The 18,649-nt window shown below is 33.2% G+C and overlaps 1 protein-coding gene across 1 annotated transcript; it reads left to right on the forward strand.

The window, feature by feature from the left end:
- Window positions 1–1,071: 1,071 nt before the first annotated feature.
- Window positions 1,072–14,523, forward strand: LOC123561164 (uncharacterized). The gene is made up of 6 exons (XM_045353390.2): window positions 1,072–1,391; window positions 4,728–4,853; window positions 5,284–5,410; window positions 7,826–7,908; window positions 8,851–9,039; window positions 14,455–14,523. The coding sequence occupies exons 1-5, from the start codon at window positions 1,217–1,219 to the stop codon at window positions 9,036–9,038; spliced, it is 699 nt and encodes a 232-aa protein (XP_045209325.1). The 5' UTR covers window positions 1,072–1,216; the 3' UTR covers window position 9,039; window positions 14,455–14,523.
- The last annotated feature ends 4,126 nt before the right edge of the window (window positions 14,524–18,649 follow it).

Below are 18,649 nucleotides of genomic sequence, written 5' to 3' on the forward strand. Positions count from 1 at the left end.
ATATAAAAACACATTTATTTTTCTTTAAAGTGGGAATGTTCAACATTTTCTTAGACATAAAATATTCAAGCTCTATTTAACATAAATTATGCATCCTACATATACGAATGTTCAAGTCAAAATTATTACATATACGTTTTGAAACACGGACTATACAGACACCAAATGTAATATCAGTTTACAGGATAATACATCATGATGCCACGTTGAGAATTTTCTTCTTTGTTCTGTTAGCTCTGGTACACTATTGTAATGACGTGAACATTTTTACGTGTTTTCTAATGTTTTTATTGAAAAAAAAAAACAACAGCGGTGTTTACACAGTATAAGATAGTACAGACCCACTCTTCAGTTGACTGCAGAAGAATATGAATTTCATCAAATAAATAATTGAACATTCTAATCAAAATTATTTTCATTTAAGACAAAGTTTTATATATTTTTAACAAGATATTGTACATTCCTTCATACTGGAACGTTTCCGACATAAACGTTTAACGTCATAACATTGTGCGTGACGTTGCACAGAGAAATGGGTACAATCCGGTTGAAATTTAATGAAAAGGAAATCCGTTTGTTTTACACGTACAATAAAGATGTCTTTCACTCGGGAACACCACAACTTACATTTTTGCTCACAATGCGTATTTGTCTTAAGTCACTGAAAAAATAGTCCGATTCTGTTTCTTTACTCACTGCTTTTTTCAGCATTTACACATCTCGCACGCTCGCGAAATGTCATGACATCACAGTGTTTATATCGAAAAAAATAGTTCTAATAGCTTTTTAGATGAAATTAAAAGACGTATTACGCTTTGAAATTAAAGGACGTTTTGTTACAATTAAGTACACCGAAATCTTTCTTGATAATAAACAGACTTAAACAGGTAATGTTTATATGGTCTAAAGCCACTGAAATTAAAAACAACAACGTTTCCTTCTATTTTGGAGCTAACATACCACTATTTTTACCGCGCTTAAGTGCATGACGTTGTTTAACGTCATTTAGAAATATATAAACGTCATATCAGTAATGGTTAATTAGCACTTTACTTTACTTCCTAATATTTTCTGTCTGGTCTACATATTGAGTGAAAGTTTTATTTTAACTATCAATATGCGCACAAGTCGCTTTAAAATAGCCTGATATAAGGCTTTCATATCGGAACTTAGTCTTATTTGTGGAACGTTGTCTATTCTGCACAGTTAAGAAGAAATGTTGAAGTTTTTATGTTTCGCGGTGCTTGTTGCCGCGGCAAATGCTATAGCTTGTACGCCAGAATTCTGTCAAATGGTCCGATGTGCTGCCGTTGACGCCACAAGCTGTAAAGGTGTGGTGAAGGCAAATGGAGGAATGTGTGGATGTTGTGACGCATGTATAACTGAGCTAGGTATGTATTAAACTAATTTACTAGATTCACAGAAAATGGATGTCAAGATATCAGTAAATGCGTATATCTGGCAGGTCTCTGACCGAAAAGAACTCGGAACTGTGATTTTTTTTTGAAAGAGCAACCGTCTGCCAGAAACTATTTAAATTATTCGTGTCTAAGGTAACACCTCATCCATACGAAAAAAGTAACGTCTATTGCTGCTGCTACCAATAGAAACTGAAGAAAAACAAAGAAAAAAATCCTTTAAAAATATTAACAGCGAACTGAAATACAATATTAACTTTGCTAGCGCTGGAAAATATGCTATAATTTTACTGCCATTTATCTACATTAAGGGGACGCATATTGCTACATTCACAGTTCATACAGAAATGCGGAAGGGGTGCATATTCAAGAAATCGATGGTGGGAAAATAAAAAACATATTCCTAAACTAATATAATACTGATGGACACCTGTAATATTCAGTACTTTGTGGATAAGGATGCGGTACTATGAATGTAATAGGAAAACAGAGGTCTTTGTGAAAGTACATTCAACACAAAATATTAAGCTTTTGTATAAGGAAAAAACAGGTTTTTTACAATAACAGTGTTCCAAATAATGATGAAGGGATGAAATTTCCTTTCTAACACACCAGGTTTGCTTAAACATGTAAAAATTTAACGCCACGTCATTTCAGCTCGGGATGGACGCCATATTTCTCATTGATAAAAAATGTAAACCAAAAAATCAGAGTGGGATTAGCATTGCAAGGGCATAACATGACATTCTACACAATGAATACCTTAGAACAGATATCTAAGATGCTACACAGGTCAAGCGGGTTAAATGCATAATGTCGATCACTTGAAATTCATCTTGAAAAGGTGGTTAATTTTAGTTTATTTACATGTTTTTTAATTTTCCCACGACTTCTCGGCGATTCACTGCAAATGTATTTCTGCGCCGGACGAAAGGTAACTCTAATAAACAACGGGAGACAACTTAGGTGTCAGCATGTGTACGATTTTTAAAAAAAACTTGCCGATGATAATAATTTCTTATCAAATAATGAATCCTATGCAGATATTCGTCTTTAATATTAGAAAATTATTAATTTCTGTGGACATTTATCAAAAAATATTACTTACAGTGGACTACTTTGCGCATCAAACTGGTTTCCGCTTCAGTTGTGAGGCACTTCCGTTATACTTTTTGACAACAATAACAAAACACAAAATGAATCAATAAAGTCACTTATAAACCGATTGCTACTTAAATCAGTGTAAGTATAGTTGTTGTTACAACATTATACATGTTCGTTACGTTATGAGATAAAGTTTATCTTGAACTGCATAATCCATTAATTACGTTTAGATGATATTGCATTTACAACTTATTTGACCCCGTTTATTTACGTGAATGACAGCATTCTCGTGCAACTCGTGTAAACACAGTTATGAAAAGTATGGTGGAGAATTCAAGGACAAATTATAAATGACATTAAAGTGAGGATAACTGTATATTCGTCCAGTTTTGATCATTGACATTCCTGCTGTGTATTAGTAAGTTTTGTGAACAATATTAGAATGTTACTTTTGCACATATACACATTGACTGAATCTCTCAACCAAATTCCATACCTTATTTTAGGGATTTTTAAGACAATACATTTTCTTAATTAAGTGCATTGTAGTTCATGAATACCAAGTTAAAAATTAATAATGGCAACATTTCTAGGCCCTTATTGTAAGCCACTAGACTTCTGTAATGATAAATTTTTAATGTATTAAGGGGAATATACTCTTTAAGTTTTGGAATGTGGCATTCCTTGACCACCGTATCTTTTCTTATGCACTACTTTGTAAACAAACTAAATAATGTGTTTTAGCTTACATATGCGAAATGAAAAGCAAGACAGTGAACTTATTTCACATTCTTTCTTTAAATTAGAATATGTAGGAGATTGATAAATGTTTGGACAAGATGAAGCACTATTATTTTCGGACAAAAAAGTATTAATTGTTGACTTTGAATGTACACAATAAGTCTTATGTATTTCAACAATAACTTTTTTGTTTCAGTTTTTCTCATTTTTATTTTAGCGAGCAATCCTTTGTGTACTTATAACAGTTGAAACAGTATCCATTTCATGTACCAAAATCTTGTACTTTTTTGCAGGTAAATTTTATCATACCCCACCCACTTTTTTCTAATTTCAAAGTATGCGTCCCCTTAACACGGCTGTATAGTGAAAGGAATGACAATCAGAGTCCTGGTTGAGGTCGCGCGTATACGACGTTTTTTTTCTTCTCAGATATCAGTGAGGTCGAAAGCTGGTTATCGGTAACTTGAGTCAAGTCAAATATTGATATCGCTAAGGTCAAGTTCAAACACCTGAGTAGCTGAAAGATATCATTGCCCTGTTATAAACCCCATTGAAGTTAATAAGATTCTTGTTCAATTCTTTCAAAAACTTTAAACAAAAATCTGATATTATGCATATGTTTTCAAATGACAAAAAAGTCTACACGACAAAGCCATAGATCCTATATCATGGTCTAGATTATTCTATTGAAACACATATAGAAGACGTGTTCCCAGTCTTATCATGTCATTGACCTCAACAAAAGGATGTCACGTGATCAAATTTTTAAAACTTAACAAAAAGCGAAGAGAATTCAAGATAAAGTTTATCTAGTCACAAACTACGTTTTGAAGCCAATTTCGCTGTATGGGCCATTGATTTTAAATTCGATTTTATCTGATGACTCCAAACTATATTTTCCAAAATGATCCCTATATTTCCTATGACTTTTCTGTTGTTTCTGTGCTACTATTCTTTAAAAACTTCCAACCAAGTTCGACCACAATAAACTGCATAAAGGAAATGACTGAGATATGGTCAAATGTTAAGTAGAACTATTGCCCTTTTGTGAAGGTGAATCATGATGTCACCTTTTCATCGTACGTGATATGTTTGATAATTTTAGACAGAAAAGATAGATATATCTCTCTATTAGTTGTTTTGTTAGTGTTTTTTCACTCTTAGTAATGCTACTATTTATTTCTTGTTATTGACAGAAGTAATCAGTTTCTCCCATTCTGTCATTTTTGACAGAAATAATTTCTCTTGACCTTTTTCCACACGTCACATGTACTTCTCCTGTCTCGGAATGAAAACACGCGCTTGTCAAGACTATTGTTGATATCGTCTCGGTGTACTTTTAAATAGTCTTGTAACTAGTCATGAAGAAGCAATTAATTGCAAATAGATTTCATATAAAATGTCCGCTTTACTGAATGATGATTTATCATTAACCTGGTGACCTTTTTTGTACTCTTTTCACAGCGGAAGGTGATAAATGTATGAGCATTCTGTTCCTGGGTGTTCCTCAAACTGTACAATGCGCTGATGGACTGTTCTGTGACCCCAAAACTAGCACATGCAAGAGTTCAATCTCGAAGAGAGATCTGAGTAAGTTATATCTAAAAAGACTTTTTAAATAAAAAACTGGAGACTCAAACTTGTACCTTCATGACGTCCGAGTCAAACGTTGTTCATGGCGGTCGTCCCAGAGAAAGATGACGTCTCTTCAGTACTTTAGCGTTTACACCATTAAGGCTCGGGATAGGATTCACCAATCCGGAAATAAATATGAAATATGACTCCGGCCCGTTGAATTACCTGCACATGAATAAAATAGAAGTAGAAAGGTTAAGATATCTGTTTGGATTTTCTCTTTCTTTAAATGAGGTCAAGCAGTTTCTTATGAAATGCTTGTGCCGAAATTTGTATTAATGTCTTAATTCAATTCTTTTATACCGTTGTATCTGAAAATGTCTTTTAACTTAGTTACAATATCATTAAAACCTCCTTCAGAATGTCATGATTTTTTTTTCTACAGCCCCGTGTGCTACCAAACTAGCAGCGGTTAACGCCAGACTGGCCGCCCAGCCAATGTTGCTCGGTCTAGAGAAGCCCCACTGTGAGGATGACGGCACATATAAAGGCATGCAGTTCGCTGGTTCCCAGTAAGTTAAAAAGATTTTATGTTTTAGTTAAGTTTGCATAAAATTAGGTACGTTTACAACGTGCGTTATTGTAGTCTGGAAATTGGCGGAAGTATAAAGTTCTTACGTGTAGAATTTTTCTCCAATAAAACTCTCATTTATTTATTTACATGAAATGTGAAAATAATGTTAATGTGAAAACTCGCGTCATTTCACATATTCTGCCTGACTCCATTTAAAACAATTACAATAGCACAAGACAGCTCATTGACCGATTTATATGACGTGGTTTGCTAGTAAATGTGTCACATGAAGGCATGCAACTGATTTATAGTTTGGTAAAACGTGTAAAAGTACAAAGATTACGTTGCCAAGATGTAAGTATTGTTTACAGTTGACGGTGAATTGGTTTTGTTTATTTCCCGAATTTTTGTCTAGATTGTTGTGAATCTGTCAATTTTAACGATTACGTCCATATTTAGAGCAACATCAGATCATAGAAAGAAAGCATTGCTTTACAGAAATTGAACATCTTATTTCACGTGTATATGACTCCACTAAATGTTTGTTAATTTACTGATATGTTGGATTCAAATACTAGAAAAGGACTGCATAAAGGGCCACACTTTCGGCTATAGCGCCTTTAAAAACTCACCATTTACAAAGGACTGTTACATATCTTCATTTTAACGCATTTACAATACAAAAATGTACTATATATCAATGCTAAAATTTCACATAACTAGGTCTGACGTATTTTTCAGCATTTTTTTTATTTCTTTACAAATAACATTCATTTTTAAAGGAGGGCAACTTCGTGAATATCTTAAGTATCCAGTCGGACATGTCGGACATAATGGTTAAACTTCTATTGGACAGATAGATCGTTGGTAAAGATGTTGTATGTTTACCGTATATTTCCTTTGGTTGGGTGATATACTCGAGCGGTAATACGTCGTACAAATAATTTATAATTATTACGCCCGACTTATAACGGTCCATCATGTATAAATAGTGATGAAGCACTGTTTTTCTATGAATTATTTCTTAAACCTTGAGCAACATATTCTTGACAGAATAACAATCTAAAACATCCATGTACGCGCCGCTTAGTATTAAACGTTTGCAATTTTTGTTGAGCTTGTTAATTTGCAGACAGGGTGTGAGAGGAATGCAACAGTTGTCACCCTGTCATAAGTCGCGTATGTATGATACAAATGTGCATATCCTTCTTTATGCTTGCAGGGCGTATTGAGTGACATACTTGTTCATACCCCTCATTATGTTTGTAGAGCGTATTTTGTGACACAAATCCTATAGCCTCCAGTATGTTTGTAGGGCGTGTTGCATGACATAAACGTTCATATTCTCCAGTATGTTTTAGAGCGTACTGAGTGACTGAAATGTTTGTAGAGCGTTTTGAGTTCATATTGTAGGGCGTATTGTGAGACAGAAATGTTCATATCCTCTAGCATGTTTGTAGGGTGTTTAGTGTTCATATCTTTCGGTATGTTTGTAGAGAGGGAGACATGTGTGACAGAGATGTTCATTTCATCAAGTATGTTTGTAGGGCGTAAAGTGTGAAAACAATGTTCATAACTCCAGAATGTTTGTAGAGCAGATTGTGCAACATAACTGTTCATGTTCATTGCCCTCATTGTGTTTGTAGGGCGTATTGTGTGGCAAAAATGTTCATATCCTACAGTATGTTTTAGAGCAGATTGTGCGACATACTGTTCATGTTCATATCCCTCATTATGTTTGCAGGGCGTATTGTGTGTCAGAAATTTTCATATCCTACTGTATGTTTGCAGAGCAGATTGTACAACATAATTGTTCATGTTCATATCCCTCATTATGTTTGCAGGGCGTATTGTGTGTCAGAAATTTTCATATCCTACTGTATGTTTCCAGAGCAGATTGTACAACATAATTGTTTCATTATGTTTGCAGGGCGTATTGTGTGTCAGAAATTTTCATATTCTACTGTATGCTTCCAGAGCAGATTGTACAACATAATTGTTCATGTTCATATCCCTCATTATGTTTGCAGGGCGTATTGTGTGTCAGAAATTTTCATATCCTACTATATGTTTGCAGAGCAGATTGTACAACATAATTGTTTCATTATGTTTGCAGGGCGTATTGTGTGTCAGAAATTTTTATATCCTACTATATGTTTCCAGAGCAGATTGTACATAATTGTTCATGTTCATATCCCTCATTATGTTTGCAGGGCGTATTGTGTGTCAGAAATTTTCATATCCTACTGTATGTTTCCAGAGCAGATTGTACAACATAATTGTTCATGTTCATATCCCTCATTATGTTTGCAGGGCGTATTGTGTGTCAGAAATTTTCATATCCTACTGTATGTTTCCAGAGCAGATTGTACAACATAAATGTTCATGTTTGTATCCCTTATAATGCTTGTAGGGCATATTGTGTGACATCAAATGGAACGATGATTGATGGGTATATGGTGAACAGATGGGAGACCGGGGATGACATGAACTGTCGTATGTATTTATATAATTAAGAATTAAATGTTTATACGGGTGTAGATCTAAACCACAATGGATTTTCTTGCAATCCATGAATAGCGCTTGTGATTATTGGATGATTTGCAAAATCGTTAAATCCGGTGAAAAATCGTATAGCTCTAGTTGTGTCAATTCAATTTTAAATTTTACCGTCAGGAAAAAATAATTCAAGTTGTTATTTAGAGATCTACAGTTCTTTTGGAAATTTAGTGTCCGATTTGTAAAGAATTTTTCAAACGACGCCATTTTAATGTATTTTTGTAAATGACGTCAGACACGCGGAAAGGACCATCCTTGATTTCGTTACGTCACAGTGATTGTTGTTTAGGACATATTTGATCATGTCTACTGGCTATTGGTGTAATGTTGTAGTTACCGGACCTGTATACCCCTCATAGCACAGACTACTTTCTGTATACCTCTCATAGCACAGACTACTTTCTGTATACCCCTCATAGCACAGACTACTTTCTGTATACCCCTCATAGCACAGACTACTTTCTGTATACCCCTCATAGCACAGACTACTTTCTGTATACCCCTCATAGCACAGACTACTTTCTGTATACCTCTCATAGCACAGACTACTTTCTGTATACCTCTCATAGCACAGACTACTTTCTGTATACCCCTCATAGCACAGACTACTTTCTGTATACCCCTCATAGCACAGACTACTTTCTGTATACCCCTCATAGCACAGACTACTTTCTGTATACCCCTCATAGCCCAGACTACTTTCTGTATACCCCTAATAGCACAGACTACTTTTTAACCGTAGTATACTTTCTGAGTGAGATAAGAAGTGTCCGAAAATACAAAATGAAATAGAATCATTGGCAACGTGTTTTTTTCTACCTAACTTTATTTGTTTTATAAATGTTTCTGTCAGTTTAATGTCGACTTAATTTCTTACAGAATGCGCCAGAGAACAGTATGCGTACATGAAGACAGGTCTGATAGGTAAAATGTTCTACTGTGACAAGAACGGTAACTATGCATCAATTGGATGCTCGGGATCTGTGTGTTACTGCCAGGACAAGATGGGAAAGCAAGTGGGAACATCCACTGTCGGCATCTGGGAAAAAGACTCAATGAATTGCTAGAGTAAGCATGAAATACCAGCACTTCCTAACGAGTATATACCAAACATTGCCTAGTATTTAGCGATTACAGTACCATTATACAAAAGTGAATCATTTACAGATTCATGACTTACAGTAGGAATAACCAGTCTTTCCTCATTCATAAATTCATGACTTACGGTAGGATGATCCAGTCTTTACTCATTTATATATTCATAACTTACAGTAGGACTATCCAGTTTTTAATCATTTATAGATTCATAACTTACTGTAGGAATAACCAGTCTACTCATTTAGAGAAACCTGACTTACAGTACGACTTTCTAGTCTTTACTTATTTATAGATTCATAACTTACAGTACGACTTTCTAGTCTTTACTCATTTATAGATTCATAACTTACAGTAGGACTTTCCAGTCTTTGCTCATTTATAGATTCATAACTTACAGTAGGACTTTCCAGTCTTTACTCATTTATAGATTTATAACTTACAGTAGAACTTTCCAGTCTTTGCTCATTTATAGATTCATAACTTACTGTAGGAATAACCAGTCTACTCATTTAGAGAAACCTGACTTACAGTACGACTTTCTAGTCTTTACTCATTTATAGATTCATAACTTACAGTAGGACTTTCCAGTCTTTACTCATTTATAGATTCATAACTTACAGTAGAACTTTCCAGTTTTTACTCATTTATAGATTTATAACTTACAGTAGAACTTTCCAGTCTTTACTCATTTATAGATTCATGATTTACAGTAGGACTTCCCAGTCTTTACTCATTTATAGATTGATAATTTACAGTAGAACTTTCCAGTCTTTACACATTTATAGATTCATAACTTACAGTAGAACTTTCCAGTTTTTACTCATTTATAGATTCATGATTTACAGTAGGACTTCCCAGTCTTTACTCATTTATAGATTGATAATTTACAGTAGAACTTTCCAGTCTTTACACATTTATAGATTCATAACTTACAGTAGAACTTCCCAGTCTTTACACATTTATAGATTGATAACTTACAGTAGAACTTTCCAGTCTTTACTCATTTAGATTCATAACTTACAGTAGAACTTCCCAGTCTTTACACATTTATAGATTGATAACTTACAGTAGAACTTTCCAGTCTTTACTCATTTATAGATTCATAACTTACAGTAGAACTTCCCAGTCTTTACACATTTACAGTAGGATTTTCCAGTCTTTACACATTTATAGATTGATAACTTACAGTAGAACTTTCCAGTCTTTACACATTTATAGATTGATAACTTACAGTAGAACTTTCCAGTCTTTACACATTTATAGATTGATAACTTACAGTAGAACTTTCCAGTCTTTACACATTTATAGATTCATAACTTACAGTAGGATTTTCCAGTCTTTACACATTTATAGATTGATAACTTACAGTAGGATTTTCCAGTCTTTACACATTTATAGATTGATAACTTACAGTAGAACTTCCCAGTCTTTACACATTTACAGTAGGATTTTCCAGTCTTTACACATTTATAGATTGATAACTTACAGTAGAACTTTCCAGTCTTTACACATTTATAGATTGATAACTTACAGTAGGATTTTCCAGTCTTTACACATTTATAGATTGATAACTTACAATAGAACTTTCCAGTCTTTACACATTTATAGATTGATAACTTACAGTAGGATTTTCCAGTCTTTACACATTTATAGATTGATAACTTACAGTAGAACTTTCCAGTCTTTACACATTTATAGATTGATAACTTACAGTAGGATTTTCCAGTCTTTACACATTTATAGATTGATAACTTACAGTAGAACTTTCCAGTCTTTACACATTTATAGATTGATAACTTACAGTAGGATTTTCCAGTCTTTACACATTTATAGATTCATAACTTACAGTAGAACTTTCCAGTCTTTACTCATTTATAGATTCATAACTTACAGTAGAACTTCCCAGTCTTTACACATTTATAGATTCATAACTTACAGTAGGACTTTCCAGTCTTTACTCATTTATAGATTCATAACTTACAGTAGAACTTTCCAGTCTTTACTCATTTATAGATTGATAACTTACAGTAGGATTTTCCAGTCTTTACACATTTATAGATTCATAACTTACAGTAGAACTTTCCAGTCTTTACACATTTATAGATTGATAACTTACAGTAGGATTTTCCAGTCTTTACACATTTATAGATTCATAACTTACAGTAGAACTTCCCAGTCTTTACACATTTACAGTAGGATTTTCCAGTCTTTACACATTTATAGATTGATAACTTACAGTAGAACTTTTCAGTTTTTACACATTTATAGATTGATAACTTACAGTAGGATTTTCTAGTCTTTACACATTTATAGATTCATAACTTACAGTAGAACTTTCCAGTCTTTACACATTTATAGATTGATAACTTACAGTAGGATTTTCCAGTCTTTACACATTTATAGATTCATAACTTACAGTAGAACTTCCCAGTCTTTACACATTTACAGTAGGATTTTCCAGTCTTTACACATTTATAGATTGATCACTTACAGTAGAACTTTCCAGTCTTTACACATTTATAGATTGATAACTTACAGTAGGATTTTCCAGTCTTTACACATTTATAGATTCATAACTTACAGTAGAACTTTCCAGTCTTTACACATTTATAGATTGATAACTTACAGTAGGATTTTCCAGTCTTTACACATTTATAGATTCATAACTTACAGTAGAACTTTCCAGTCTTTACACATTTATAGATTGATAACTTACAGTAGAACTTCCCAGTCTTTACACATTTATAGATTCATAACTTACAGTAGGACTTCCCAGTCTTTACACATTTATAGATTCATAACTTACAGTAGAACTTTTCAGTCTTTACACATTTATAGATTGATAACTTACAGTAGGATTTTCCAGTCTTTACACATTTATAGATTCATAACTTACAGTAGAACTTTCCAGTCTTTACACATTTATAGATTGATAACTTACAGTAGGATTTTCCAGTCTTTACACATTTATAGATTCATAACTTACAGTAGAACTTCCCAGTCTTTACACATTTACAGTAGGATTTTCCAGTCTTTACACATTTATAGATTGATCACTTACAGTAGAACTTTCCAGTCTTTACACATTTATAGATTGATAACTTACAGTAGGATTTTCCAGTCTTTACACATTTATAGATTCATAACTTACAGTAGAACTTTCCAGTCTTTACACATTTATAGATTGATAACTTACAGTAGGATTTTCCAGTCTTTACACATTTATAGATTCATGATTTACAGTAGGATTTTCCAGTCTTTACACATTTATAGATTGATAACTTACAGTAGGATTTTCCAGTCTTTACTCATTTATAGATTGATAACTTACAGTAGAACTTTCCAGTCTTTACACATTTATAGATTGATAACTTACAGTAGGATTTTCCAGTTTTTACACATTTATAGATTCATAACTTACAGTAGAACTTCCCAGTCTTTACACATTTATAGATTCATAACTTACAGTAGGACTTTCCAGTCTTTGCTCATTTATAGATTCATAACTTACAGTAGAACTTCCCAGTCTTTACACATTTATAGATTGATAACTTACAGTAGAACTTTCCAGTCTTTACTCATTTATAGATTCATGATTTGCAGTAGAACTTTCCAGTTTTTACTCATTTATAGATTCATGATTTACAGTAGGACTTCCCAGTCTTTACTCATTTATAGATTGATAATTTACAGTAGAACTTTCCAGTCTTTACACATTTATAGATTCATAACTTACAGTAGAACTTCCCAGTCTTTACACATTTATAGATTCATAACTTACAGTATGACTTTCCAGTCTTTGCTCATTTATAGATTGATAACTTACAGTAGAACTTTCCAGTCTTTACACATTTATAGATTGATAACTTACAGTAGAACTTTCCAGTCTTTACACATTTATAGATTCATAACTTACAGTAGGACTTTCCAGTCTTTACTCATTTAGATTCATAACTTACAGCAGGACTTTCCAGTCTTTGCTCATTTATAGATTTATAACTTACAGTAGAACTTTCCAGTCTTTGCTCATTTATAGATTCATAACTTACAGTAGGACTTTCCAGTCTTTGCTCATTTATAGATTCATAACTTACAGTAGGACTTTCCAGTCTTTACTCATTTAGAGATTTATAACTTACAGCAGGACTTTCCAGTCTTTACTCATTTATAGATTCATGATTTTTAATCTTTACTCATTTATAGATTTATAACTTACAGTAGGACTTTCCAGTCTTTACTCATTTATAGATTCATAACTTACAGTAGGACTTTCCAGTCTTTACTTATTTATAGATTAATAACTTACAGTAGGACTTTCCGCTCTTCACTCATTTATGGATTCATTAATTACACTATGACGGACCTGTATTTGCTCAGTTATGGATTCATAACTTACAGCACGACGATCCATTCTTGACTCATTTATGGGTTCACGACTTACACTATGGCGATCCTGTATTCACTCATTTTTACAGTACGACGTCTGGTATCATTTATGGATTCACGATTTACACTATGACGATCCTGTATTGACACATTTATGGACTCGTGACTTATAGGACGGCGATCCAGTATATTTACGACTTACGTCCGGCGATCCAGTCTTGACTAATTTATAGATTCTTGACTGACATATGATGATATTGTCTTGAATCATTTATGGTTTCATGACTTATTGTCACCAGACACACAATGACGATTGTATATCTGTTTAACGGCTATATGAAAATCGTACAAAACATCAATCTCATAATGACATAATGTTTAATTTCAAAGAAACAATGATTATTTTCGGGCCTTGGTAAGGGATAGTGTTAGGGCTAATTTATTTAAACCTTCTTCAGCATGAAATGGGTCAGGGAGCACCCGCCTGCCAGCCTTACAATTCTTATAAAATAATGTCATTTCATTTTAAATTCAAAATGTCAATGGATGTCAATGCCCTTTGATAATTTTGTACATAAGAAATTCTTGCAAAAGTATTTGCCACCACAAGTGTTATAAGGTGTAAAGTACATGAAAATTGTTAAAACAATGAAAGTGCGTTAAAAGTCATACGTTTTGTACAAAGAAAACTCTCATTTCAACATGTAGTGGTTAATTTCTTTCCTCATCCTATGCATCAGTATTTCAAGTTTGGGGTAATTTTTGAGTTTGCATTTTCAAATGACAAAATTTTCAATACGTTCACTTTGCATCAAATTAAAATTTCTCAAAACTTTACTTGAAAATAGCCGTCTAAACAACTCTAGCAAAAAAAAAAACTGCATTTTTTAAGTTGTATTAATCGTATAAAGTCTACATATGTTTTTAGAAGATTTTTGTTGTTGTAGTTTTTCAGTACACTGTAAGTGTTAAATGTTTTTTTCTACTTTTCTTCTTCAGGAAGAAGATTATGCGATGTCGACATCTAAACCAGATGGGTGTAATATGTCGCAGATATGAAATAAAAAAAGTCACGAATTTATGCGTGTTACTTTCATATTTCATTTTTATGCCCCCGAAGGTCGGCATATTTAATTCGCACTGCCCGTCCGTGTGTGCGTCCTTGTAAATTCTTGTCCGGGCTGTAACTCTGCCATCTATTCACTGATAGGGATTTTGAAATTACTTGGCATGAATATTCACCATAATGAGACGGCGTGTGAAAAGACGCAAGACCCACACTCCTAGCTCCAAGGTCAATGTCACACTTAGAGGTCAAAGGTTAAATCAGGGTCTGTTTTGTGTCCGGCCAATACCTTAGCCACCCATGAATGGATTTTGGAATAACTTGGCATAAATGTTTACCATAATGAGGTTTATGTGTCATGCGCAAGACCCAGACCCCAAGCTCCAAGGTCAAGGTCAGACTTAAAAGTCAAAGGTTGACGGGATCTGTTTTGTTCCCGGCTCATAACCCATAACTGTCATTCATCAAGGTATAAATATTCCCTTAAATGAGACGCATGTCATGCGCAAGATCCATCCCCATAGCTCTAAGGTCAAGGTCACATATAGAGTTTAAAGGTTAACATGGTCTGTTTCTTGTCCGGTCCGTTACTCTGCCATCGATGAAGGGATTTTAACATTACTTGGCATAAATGCTTGGAGGCATTTGTCACTAATAGTGACATCTCTTGTTCTAATAAAGCCTTTAAAGGTATATCATGTGTTCATTGTTAGAGTACCGCATAGTGGAGCAATATACAGCCGAAGTTTTGGATCAGATTTAAGAAGATTTGTCTGGGCTTTTATGTCGGAGGGACGGGGTGGCAGTGCGATGATGGGAGGGGTTATGTGTGTGTGTAGGGGGGAGGATTATGGTGGTAATGATTGGATACTAATGCACTTAACATTCAAATCAATTAACGCAATAAAATAGTCCTCAATATTTTATTTTTATAACTTATAATTTTTAAATTTTATATTCTAAGTTAAACGTTTATTAAAATACTCATTATTTTCTTTAAATAATTCTACATTGTATTAGAGTGTCAAAGCTTAACCATATTCCGTTCCTCTTGGTTGACACTGAAGTCTATATTCCGTGAACCAAGATTATGATATTCTGACTGACATGCCTTGCTATAGGTGTATGGGGCGCCGTTTTACTATTTTCTAGGCACTTTTGATATCAAGAAATGATTTCTTGATATTAAAAATTCGATTTGTTGATATCAAGAATTATTTTTTGATATCAAGAAATGATTCTTGATATAAAAAAACCGAATATCTGATATCAAGAAATCTTTTCTTGAAATCAAAAATGAATTTATTGATATAAAAAAATCGATTTTTTTGATATCAGGAATTCATTTTTTTTGTATCAAGAATTGCTGTCTATTTTCTGATATCAAAAAATCGATTTCTTGAAATCAGGAATTCAATTTCTTGATATCAGTAAATCATTTCTTGATATCAAAAGATTAGTTATATTTTTTGATATCAGAAAATCGAATTCATGATATCAAGAAACAATTTCTTAATATCTAGAAATACGGACTTTTTTTTGGATAACAAGAATTCGATTTCTGGATATCAAGAAATCAGTTTTTGATATCTAGAATTCGATTTCTTGATATCAAAAATTGGATTTCTTGATATCATAAAATGGCCAATATTATAATGTTATTAATCAAGCAATTTCATATTGGCCTTGTTATTTGTCCAAGGGTTGTCGTATTGGCCCGAGGCCGTAGGCCGAGGGCCAATACGACTGCCCGAGGACAAATAACTAGGCCAATATGAAATCGCTTGATTAATGATAATATTATTATTCAACTTACGACTGTTGGCGGTAACAGTACAAGATCTCACTAGTGAGCGAGTTACCTTATGGAAGTTATGCGCGTTCAGGTGAAAAATCTTGACAAGTTGTTTAGACTTATTTTAGAAATCATAATCATTTTAGCCGGTAAAACAGAATGAGTTGTATGTGGGTACTTGAGAATAATTTTGAGAGATATTTTTGATATGACATAATCAAGAGTAACTAGAACTTACCTTATTTTTTGAATTCCTATTTATTTTCTTTACAGTAGTGAGTTATGTTATCATGTGAACTGTGACAAAACTGCTTTAAATATCATTTCCTTTTAGGCTGCAGGCAACGAGACACAAAATTGTACACATATGTGTTGATCAAGATAATACAACCAACCAAGCACACATTATACACTCCCATGCCTCGTTTAATTCTTATCCGAAATTGTTTGCAGTTCAGAACTGACACTCTTGTCCGCCAATTTATTCATCCATTTTCCAGTATTTGAATCGCTATTTATCATTGCACAAATAGTCCACACTATCAAAATGTCTGTTAAAGATAAGTCTCATCCTTTTAATTAATCTGAGTTTCCTTGTTTTCTCATTATTTTCCTTGACAACAGCCAGAATTTCTGACAGGAAACACTTGCATTTTACACAATACCGAATAAGCGAAATTATCATTGTAATCTATGAAGACGTGCACCCCGCTCAGTTATACTTGGTTATTACATGAACATGTTAAATGATTTTTTGTCAAAATGTGAAAGAAAAAATGTTATCTAAAACTCTGATGTAAAACAAAATGGCGTCTTTAAAAATCTAACGGAAGTGACTTCTCCGTATTGGCCCTCTCTTTTGAACCAATCAAAATGCTTGAATTCCGTATTGGCCCTGTTTTTCTCGTATTGGCCCTGATTTTCTCATATTGGCTCAGTTATGTTTTGTATTAGCTCTGTCTGTTTCATATGATGTTTGCAATTGGTCTAATACAGTGTGTAATATTGTAAAGTTGAATAATAATTCTTGATATTAAAAATTCTCACCTTTTAAAAAGAGACATGCAGTTAGTGATAACCCCAAATTTAATTTATTCGTTCGGGGGTTTTGGGGGACCCCTAGCTGTCTTGATTATGTGATAATCAGTTTGTTTGTAAATTTTAAATTTTTTTTCGGGTTTCATTTCTTGTTTATGTTGTGCATTATAGTTTGATGTACAATTGTAGTTCACGTGCGCTTTTTCCCAATTTTTTGGTAAAAATTATAATTTGTCTTGTGTTTAAAAAATTTTTTATTTTAATTTACATTTTTCCCGGGTACGTTTCTTGTTTGTGTTGCTTATTTCTAGTGTGTGCTTTCAATAGATGTTTTTATTTGAATTTTTGTTCCCCAAAGGGTCCAAAAAAGAAAAAAGTTCGTTTATCTCCCCTTTCTATCAGTTTTAATACATGCTTTGTTTGCGGGGGAGTTTTTTTTGCTGCTTCTTGCAGCAACTTTCATACTTAACAGGTAATAGTTGAACTGCACCGGTTAAATAAGGGTGGGGAAATTTTCAACTCTTCCCCTTTTATCTCGTCCCCATCATCTCTTTCCCCCGTCAACTTTTCCCAGTTCCAAATTTAATTAGTGTTAAATATATGCACTTCTCATAAAAATATAAAAATTTTGTTTTTCTTTGCTTTAAAAAATATCCGTTTCATGTGAAATTACAAACGTGTCCCTTTAAAATTTTTGTCTTTATTTGGGATTTCTTACATAAAACAAATAACTATTTGTTATATATTATTTTCGGCAATTATATATTTTGGGAAAAATTTTGAAAAGAAAAATTTTAATAATGTTATTTTTTAAAAACTCAGCTGCTTTTTTAAGAAAAATTTTATGTTTGTCCCGAAAATTTTGGGGTAAAAAGTACATAACGGACTTCTTTGGACTACAAATATTTCAAAACAAAAAAAAGAAGTCTACGTCATTATTTAATTTGTTCAATATCCCCCTCCCTTTCTTCTGAAATTTCAATACTTTAAAATTTGGTGTTTGAATTGAATGAATTTTTTTTTTTTGTTTGTTCCTTGGGCTTAATAACCGGGTTTTTTTTGACTGCTGTTCAAATCTGGGGTATTTTTTGTGGTGTTGAAAATTTGGGCTTTTTTGAGATAGTATTTATAGTCTCGTGTTTGAAAATTTGAAGTAACCTCCCCAAAACTCCAAAAGCCTTTTCTAAGGAGCCAAAGTTGTATGGGTTTGGGACTCCCGGGTACCCCAAACCAGCCGAAAAAAAGGCCCCAAAATATGGCCATATTTTTTCGGCATTCTTTTCAGGTCTTTACCC

The sequence above is a fragment of the Mercenaria mercenaria genome, chromosome 10 (assembly GCF_021730395.1).
Source record: "Mercenaria mercenaria strain notata chromosome 10, MADL_Memer_1, whole genome shotgun sequence".
Lineage (NCBI taxonomy): Eukaryota > Metazoa > Mollusca > Bivalvia > Venerida > Veneridae > Mercenaria > Mercenaria mercenaria.